At 37.6% G+C, this 9,532-nt stretch overlaps 1 protein-coding gene across 1 annotated transcript; it reads right to left on the bottom strand.

Moving 5' to 3' along the window:
* Positions 1 to 2,448: 2,448 nt before the first annotated feature.
* On the bottom strand, positions 2,449 to 3,684 carry LOC122068426 (transcription factor PRE6-like). The gene is made up of 2 exons (XM_042632281.1): positions 3,257 to 3,684; positions 2,449 to 2,785 (listed from the first exon to the last, which is right to left on the bottom strand). The coding sequence occupies exons 1-2, from the start codon at positions 3,380 to 3,382 to the stop codon at positions 2,633 to 2,635; spliced, it is 279 nt and encodes a 92-aa protein (XP_042488215.1). The 5' UTR covers positions 3,383 to 3,684; the 3' UTR covers positions 2,449 to 2,632.
* Positions 3,685 to 9,532: the final 5,848 nt, after the last annotated feature.

The following is a 9,532-nucleotide window of genomic DNA, read 5'->3' as shown; positions in this document are numbered from 1 at the left end:
GGTTTCAAGTTTCAGGCCGATTAGTTAAATGGGTCGAAATCGAACTGAGCCGTTTAACCCGTTGGTTTCAAACCGAATTAAAACTGTGAAACTGAACCGTACAAACCGTCAAAACCGATCCAATTAACCCATTTAACGATTAAATAAGGCGGGGGTAGAATCGATATATCATTTCCAAAAAGATAAAAACCCTAAAATAAAAACGATTGGGATTTTGCAGCTTTAGTATGCTTGTGTGATTGGATGTACGATGCAACTTTTGGAGGTAATAATTTTTCTTTTAACCTCGTATGAAATTCTTTGGACATTAATTTCATGTTCTAAGTAATTGCATATAGCTGAGATGGATGAAGAAGAATTATTTGAAGCCTTGGAAGATGTGTTTTTAGAGCTTTCTACTCCTACTTTAGCATCATCCACCACTACTACCGATGTTCAGTAGTATTTAGTAGTTTTGTTTGCATTTTACTTTCTCAATATAATATTTTCTTTTACTTAGTTGTTTGGTTGTTTTAACAAAACATAATGGCTTGCATTTCACATTCTCAAGATTGAATCATTTATCACCAAAAGCAAATTTTAGTAAACATGTGAATAAACTAGCAAACCGATTGCTAACCGTATAGAATAAATCGAAACTGAAACCATTTAAAGCAGTGAAATCAAAACCATTTAAAAACCATAGAACCGAAACCGTTTACTAAACGATTGTGGTTTTAGAAAGCGCAACCGTATAGTAAATGGTGCGGTTTTGGTTTCAGCTAGATAAATGTGAACCAAACTGAAACGCACCATTTAAATCAAAACCGAACCGATTAACACCCTTAAGTTGAGATTGAGTTTCCTTGGTTGGTCATTTTGACTTGTCTGACTTCTTTTTTCTGTTTTAACAAATTATTCATTCACCTGGAAAAAAAAATAAAAAAAATAAAAAAAATATCCACATTATTCCACTACTTTTCAACAAATGGCATTACACATTCAAAAGGAAAAGGGTTTCATGAGGTAGAAACTGTAGTCCCTCTCCCACACTTCCCCTCACCCCCTAAAAAAACAGAAGGAAAAAAAAAGGTATTGATCTTATTGATAAACAAGTTATTTCAGAAAAAAAAAAAAAAAAAAAAATCAAACCCCAAGGGGTGGTGGAGTTGGCAAGGATTTTCGTCTCAGGAAGTGTGTGGTTTTGAGTTTGACTTCTTTTACCTTCTTAGGGTCACTCACACGGGATGTTAAAACGTTCTTCATTACTCTGGGTGAAAGTTGAATGGTTTTCATTCAACTCTAGTATAACCCTTAAAATAAAAAGAAATCTCATCAAATGCTGTAACAGAAAGAAGATCCACAGCAATACTCGAGACAAAAAGTTCATAACCCACTATCAGCTTATTAATTTGTATGCAGTAGTTACTGAGAACTCTCTCTCTCTCTCTCTCTTTCTCTTACAGACATAGAGAGACACGGAAACACAGTATTATTTGCACAATCACATGCTAGCTCAAGTGGCTACACATCATGTGCGCTAGAGCTAGAGCCCACGAAGAACCATGTCGAGGAAATCAATTTGCCTACTAATTGCCGTACTTGGTCTTTGGTATATCATCAAACAGGCGAGGCTAGCTAGCTCCCTGTATGTGAGAAAGGGGAAGACAAAAACACCGGTAGAAGCTACCGAACTGAAAATGAAACAATACCCGAATGCTTATGCTTATCTAACACATCCAAGTGGAAACTGTAACCACATAATAATATGCAGAGCGTCCCCACTTTAGCTTACATCACGGGTTCTACTTAGACACTTCTACACCACCCCTACCCCACACCCACCATGCCCCATGGGGTCGGGTCACGTGATATATGGTTCATGGGTTCCAACGTTGACCCTCTCGGGTTCCACTTTAATTTTATCTTTAGTCCCTTCAAACCCCCAGCAAATACATATACACACATACATACACAAATACAAAAGGAGAGAGAGAGAGAGAGAGAAGGGTGGGAGAGGGAGAGGTGTTAGGTTAACAACTATAGCATTTAGTGAGTATAAAACCCATTTGTTTGATCAGCCTTGAGGCTTGGAAAACATTCAGCATGGTTATATTCTATGTTGGTTACATTTATTCTTGTTTTTCAATCAATTCTATTCGAAGTCATATATGATACGAAACCAAAGTAATACATATCTTTCATCACCATTACTTTTAGAGTTATTTTAGGTCTACCTCTAGCTCTTTTAGATCCTTCAATCTGAATTAAATCAGTCATCCATACAAGAGTCTCCCAAGGTATTATTCCTCTGTATTAAAGCACACCTTCCGGGACTCAAACATTAAGGAAAAAAAAAATTTTTGTAGAAGTAATAAGAGGGAAAAATCTCCAATAATAATAAGGGTTTTTTTCAAACTAGTTTGCTGTATTAGAATTGACTAATAAATAAATTTTAAAATGAGAGGCTTAGTCAGGCAAGTCTTTTATTATATGACTTAAATACTACAGGTCTTCTAAAAAGGATGTCTTACAATCCAACCCAACCTTTGTATGGTCCTCATACAATACCCTAGAGAAAAGAACAAGAAGAAGGAAGAGGAGAAGCAAAGTGGAAAGAGCAAGAAAGAAAGAGAGGTTCTTGTTAACTCTATTACATAAGTAAGCTCCTAATAATGGCTGCTTGGGCACTACTGGTGTCCGTCGTGGCCAATAACTCCGATAGTCGCTCGCTAAGGTCGTCCACTTCTCTGTGTAAGTTCCTAATGTAGTTGCACGTCTCTTGTAGGACTTTTGATGCTGATACCTGCAACCAACTTAAACCTTTGATTAGGAACGATTAAATGATGTAGTAAAGTTCAATTAATGAAGGCTTGATTATTAAGACACCACAGTTCGAGTCAAGAAATGATAAGGTTTATCCATTCTGACCTATGGTCACGGGTTTGAGTTAGGAAACAGCCACTCCATGAAGCGGCGGTGAGATTGCGTACATAATGACCTTCCCTAAACCCCGAAGTGACGGCAGCCTTGTGCACTGGGTACCCCTTTTATGCTAAGTTCAATTAATGAAGGCTTAGCTAATAAGCCATAAACAAATTAATATCATGTGAAACAAATTGAGTCCCACATGCACCTTAAGTGAAGCCTTAGAAGACTACAAAAAAGGAGGTTGTGGGTATGACACAACTTGGTCATGTACCAAACCAAAGAACTAAGGGAGACCACACAAAATATGTACAAGATAAGAAGAGGAGAATTTGAAACCCACACTCACCTTGTCTGTGCGCCTCTCACGAAGCTCTGGAAGAAGTTGCTGTAACTTAGAAACAAGATCGTTGATCTGATCATCTGTGATTCTCGAGCCACCTGATTGCCTTGAACGGGACCTTCTGCTAGACATCTTCAAGAATCAGAGAGAGGGGAACTGGGAAGTGTTTGAAGAGAATCCAAAAGGATAAATGGAAGGGAGAGATGTTGTCAGAGACACTTAAGAGGGATAGGAGAATGGGAGAAGTGAGAGAACTTAAAAGGAGAGACTGTCAGATACAAGTCAAGGTAAGCTTTGAAGATGAAGAAAATGAGAGCAGAAGATGAAGAAACAGAGTGAGAGAGAGAGCAAAATAACACAAGTGGTGGTGTTGGGAGTGAAGAAGACAAGTGCATGGGAGAAAGCAGTGGGCTAGACTTGTCTTTAAATAGGGTTTTGAGAGAGAGAGAAAGAGAGAGAGAGAGTCATCAGTCGGTTCTAGAGAGAATAGAGAGAGAGAGAGAGAGAGAGAGAGAGAGAGAGAGAGAGGCCATAGTGTCCTTCTCTTAGTGTCTCCAAGTTGGGGTTTGATTTCAAGTGGGCTGGGAGAAATGTGCTTGGTTTTGAGCCAACGACCCGGGCCTATGTGTGTCAGAATCAACACGCAAGCCCATGTTATTTTATTATAATAATAAATAAAAACAAACCCAATTTTAAAATTTATTATAATAGTAAATGAAAACAAACCCAATTTTTAAAGGCCAATCTATTTAAGAGATGTGTGTATGTGCTTGTTGTTACTGTTTTTGTTTAAGATTTTCTTTCACTTTCTTTCTCTCTCCATTTCTTGAGACAGAACTACGTGAGCAATTCTCAGAAAGAGTATCTCCATTGACTGGTCAAGCTCTTCACCCACACTTTTTTTAAATCGGCCACGAACATGACACGTGTAACATCGCAAGCTCCAGTGTTACACCGACCCCGATTCCTCGGCAACGATTTTTTGTCTATTTATTTATTATCGCTGTTATGGTGACGTATTCCCAGCTGCGGTCAAAGTAGAGATTGGATTTGTTGAGCGTAAGATCACCTGGTTGTATGGGTGAGTATTCAACATTTGTCATTTTCGCTTTTAAATAGATTTCTCTTTATCTGTATAATGGTAGAATTATGTGAGTATTAAGTATTCATTGATATGATCAAGTAATCCTACGAGCAATGGTGTTGATGTACAATGTCTTGTATTCGTCACAGTTTAATTTAGGGAGTACTAGTGCAGGTCCCCCAATAGAACGGTGGTCCTGCTTGTCGATAAATGGGTCGTTAGGGTTGCAAGGGGCAGAAGGCCCATAGCGGGGTTGTAGGGGGCTGTAGCCCCCACTCGATTTTTTTTTATTTGAGGGCAGTTTTTTACTTTTTGATATTAGGGTTTTCTGTTATATATTTGTTACGAGATTTACTTTCTCCGTAAGTAATTTTGAGAGGTATGAGAACGAGCGCTGTAATTCTATTTGTCATTGATAGTGAAGCAAAATCTCATCTTATTGAAGACTTAGGCAATCTTGTCGAACCTCATAAACCTATGTGCATTATTTGTTCTTATTTTTTCATTACCTTCTGCATTGCTTTTAGGATTGTGTTTCTACACAACAGATCCATTCTCGTCAAAGTAGATAGGAGAGTAGTAGACACAAAAAAGGGCTCTCCATGAAGCCTAATCCATTAATTCCTAAAGTTATTTTTGTAAGGGGAAATGTTTCTTGTTGGGTGGAGTGCGGTTCTTGCGCATAAATGCATAAAGGCCAATGGAGGCACACAAGGAAGCATTGATAGTGAATTATTTTTCATTTCATAAGGGGTAGGTCGGTCATTTCACCCCTCATGTTTCTGGAAAAAGATCCTCTCCAACTGCTAGGATGACGCCCAACCAGGCATCTGATGACTAAGAGGACCTGGCGGTGCATGCCCATGTGTTGGGGGAGGGGGGAGGTTCGGTCCCTCTCCATAGAGCCCAGGGACCAGAGAATGATCCCACGGTTGGGAGGACCCAGGCATGCATCCCGATGTCACCCCAATCGTGTGATCACTTTGATCCCTGGCCACTATGGAGAAAAATCCTATCCATATTGCGGTGTTTGTCAGGGTCCTCACAGTTGTCGAATGCCTGATTAACTACCCAAACGGTTGAAGAAGATCCGGATCCCACACTCCCCATAGAAACCATTTTCCATTTTTGTAATTTTAGATTTTAAATATTATGCCAGATTTGCGAATGTTTTGATATAAGGAAAATGGCCATAAGAGAGGCTTTACTTGGTCACATGGTGTGTTTCAAAAAAAAAAAAAATATATATATATATATAGAGAGAGAGAGAGAGAGAGAGAGAGAGAGAGAGAGAGAGAGAGAGAGAGAGAGAGAGAGAGAGAGAGGTAGCCGATATATGCAAATCATTTTTCAATAGTAGCCAACTAAGCTGTGTGAACTGTATGACATGGAACTATAAAGATGCTTTTCTTCCAATCACCTTTGGAGTTTAAGCGTCTACAAAAGGACCCCACAGCCGACCCAAACTTGAAAATTAAAAATTTGGAGATTGAAGAGATGATATATAATATATAGTTTCAAAATCTCATGAAGTCATGAAACCCTAATTATATATGAATGATAAGACTAAGAGTGACGACAAACATTTAATTTGTATTAGTTTTGAGTAAGTAAACTATAATATCGCAAATGTAGGGGACAAGGGACTCATCAAAGGCACGTGACAGAGAGAGACAATTCCTGATTAGTTTATTCATACTTTGTAGTCTTCTAGCAAAACCTCCACACACACCCCTCACAGTGATTTCTTCACTTCTCTTCTAGGCTTTGCTGCTCTCTTCTTCTTTACCATCTTCCCAAACCCATACCATTGCCCAAGTAGTAGTAGTAAGTTCCCACTTCTTCCCAGTCCATCTTTTTGTCGGCTACACCGACATATAAACCGAAAGTACCAACTTCCTTGGAAATTTTGTATGGACCCACACTATCATGGCCTGATCCTTATTGGTCATTAGGATCCAATCAGGTCCAAACCCTAGGGATAAATCCAGTAGACAATATATTCTCATTGGCTTAATTAGCATTAGAGATGTTCACTTCCTCAAACAAGAGGCATTGATTAAGGCAGTTCTTAAGGTTATCCTGTCTCATTAAAACTTGAATTTTGCATTTTAAGTTGATGTTAAGTTTGTTGAACATACACCAATATAAGAGCCAAATTAAAAATTATATTGCTATACTCAGTGGGAATCAATTCACTAAATAAACATAAATATAAAACTTATAAATTAATCAAGATGCTTAATTAAAACCCAATGGTTATCCTATTCTTAATCCATAAAGATATATATTATTTTCCTTTTCCAATTATATCATTGTTATTATTATTTTTTTTTAATAACTTTACTTCAGAACTTAGCAAGCCCAACATCATGTCCTTTTCTATGTTGTGATTGGCTACTTGTTCTCTAACTATTGTTATGGTAGTTTGATTCTGTTATGGTAGTTTGATTTCCTTGTTTCTTTTCAAGATCCCATGTTTGGTTTAGGATTATCTTAATACAAATTGGACATTTTTTTTAGTGCAAATGCAGTTTATTACTATAAGCTAATCAGTATGGGGGTTAATTAAAAATGTGCATTGCTACCCTTTCAAACATGAAAGGGTCATCACAGACTACACTTTCTATTTGGAAAAAAAAAAAATGACAATGTGCCATAATGGCTCCTTAATCATATTAGCTAACTTATATTAATCCTCTAAGTTCACAGAAAATTGCTTCAATAGCTCTAATTAATTCTCTTAGTTTCTCAGTAATTCTTCATTTTGAGTCTCATACATTACTTGACTAGTCTTATATATAAAAGTTAAAACCACAACTCAATATGAACACGAACTAATATCCATGGGGAAGGGGGGGAGTGGCCACATGATGTGTTGCTTGACTGAAATCTCTTCCTTGACCATATCATATTCCTGAAACAGTGGAAAGTGCAAGCCTACATATAAAGAAGACGAGCAATCAACTGTAATTAATTGGAATTCACATTAACAGCTCAAAATCTTAAGACATTAGGTGAATAATATATAGCTTCTCGACTGTGTGAAGGAACCAATTAAGGATCAGAATAAACCGATATAAGACTATAACTCTATAACTCCCAAAATCTCAACCCTGGTGAATTACTCCAACGGAGTTTAGTATTAATCAGTTTCCATGTTTAATTGATGATACCAAAAAAAAAAAAAAAAAAAATTGAAGACCCTAAGAGGATTTAAAACAAAATGGGTTGCCCGGCTTGCATCCCGGGGCACATGAGATCGATCCAATGGGTAGCGAAGACCGTACGACGTCACGAGGCTAGATTTATTTATCTCTAAACTCCAGTAGTGGATGCTCAGAACTCAGAAGAGTTCAAGGCTAGATGAGGTTTTAAAGCTCCAGGAAAGATTCAGTAATCTTCTTACTATATACTTAACACTGTCTGACAAGTATAAACAATCTTCATCCCATTCATAGTTTAATAACCCAACTTGCAGATATTTATGTTTTTAAGAGTCTTAAGTCGGTGAGAGGACTTAGAAACCTGAGCTTCAAACCAATGCCCTTAAACTGTCAGAATTAACAAATTAACACACCGACCACAAATGTTTGATGGGTACACAACTGTCCAAATTTGTTTGATCTTGTCGTTGATCATTCACTGTTGATTATACCTTTGGTTTGAGAGAGAGAGAGAGAGTTAACTATTAATTAGGTCAGTCACTGTTGATTATACCTTAAATTTGAGAGAAGTGTGTATGAAATATGGACCACCACTTATTGTCTCTTAATGTCATTCACTGTTGATTATACTTTTGGTTTAAGAAAACTATGTACTAAACATGGACCACCACTCATTGTCTATGTGGTCAGACTCTAGTTGTTCTCCAGGGTAATCCGATAATCCACCGATCGCAAACAGCAAACAGCAAACAGCGAGCACCGCCGGTCGATCATTGGTTACTAATCTTTAGTTAATACCCATCTGACAGGTTAAGGTATTAGATTAAGCTAAAATTAATGAATGCTTTAGTTTGTAAATTTTGATGATTAAGTTCAAGGTATATATAATGAATACTAATATAAGGGATGTGGGTGGTACCAGGTTTATTGGGAAAGGAGAGAGATTAGTTGGATAAATGAGTTTAGAATTTAGTTAGAGAGAAAAAAGAAGAGGAGGAGGAGGAGGCTTATAAGGGCTTAGGAGTTAGAAGTTAGAACATAGGTAGGGAGGGACCTATGAAGCAATGCACGTGTTTGACATTAAAGCATGGGTGAAGCTATGGATGGTAATCGAGGGGCGACAGAGTAGGGAAGGAACACGGGGGGGTGTTGTGTTTTATTATTTTAGATAGAGTTTAAGGGTTCGTTTTCACCTGGTCCACCTCAGCTTTTATCAATATTTTGCTTCGATTCAAAGGATCAAAATCACATGATATTAGACCTACATCGATCTTAGTTACAGTGACAACTTAATAGGTATGGCATGATTAGGAGACACTCACTCGTAGGTGACTGCAGGGTGGGCTTCTAGGCTTTGTGGGGACTGCATGACTGTGTGCCCAGAAAACAATCCTTAGATTTCCGGATAATTCAGGGTGGAGAGAGAGAGAGAGAGAGAGAGAGAGAGAGAGAGAGAGAGAGAGAGAGAGAGAGGATATTGCTCAGCTTGGGCCATCTGATTGTCATGGCTGAAAATGGTGAACCATCAAAGCAAGCTTGCGTTCACAAAGAGCATATTGGATCCCACGCACCAAGTGAACAAGGGTGAATCAAGGAATTATTTTCTTCTGACGAGGCCAATTCAAATTAATTTGCAAATATCATCTCTGTATTCAGTCATTTTATTTAATTGAAATTTAAATTTATGATGGATATGATGTTGGGGATGAATGTACAACCATGAGGAAAAAATTAAGCAAATAACCACACATATCATAAGGAATTTAATATGGTTAAGCATGAATGCATACATCCATCCATGAGAACTAATTTTTTTTTTTCACAAAAAAAAAAAAAAAAAAAAAAAGAAGAAAAAAGACCTCGCTCTCCTTCTCACAAAGTGATATCCACTTGCTTATATCTAGGTTTTCCTCACAAAGACAATAATAGAAAACCCTAATCTTTACAACAATTACAATTTTACACATGAGCATGTAATGGACCTAAAACCCGACCCAATCATATATAAACTCAATACTAATTATGTGGACC

Source organism: Macadamia integrifolia, unplaced genomic scaffold (genome assembly GCF_013358625.1).
Source record: "Macadamia integrifolia cultivar HAES 741 unplaced genomic scaffold, SCU_Mint_v3 scaffold39, whole genome shotgun sequence".
Lineage (NCBI taxonomy): Eukaryota > Viridiplantae > Streptophyta > Magnoliopsida > Proteales > Proteaceae > Macadamia > Macadamia integrifolia.
This window is presented reverse-complemented; position numbering and strand designations above follow the sequence as displayed.

What these genes read in the sequence shown, in the direction of transcription:
- LOC122068426 (XM_042632281.1), bottom strand. Translation starts at nt 3,382, where the DNA reads ATGTCTAGCAGAAGGTCCCGTTCAAGGCAATCAGGTGGCTCGAGAATC. An exon ending in GTGAGAGGCGCACAGACAAG is followed by an intron (nt 2,786 to 3,256) that starts GTGAGTGTGGGT and finishes AGTTGGTTGCAG; the next exon opens with GTATCAGCATCAAAAGTCCT.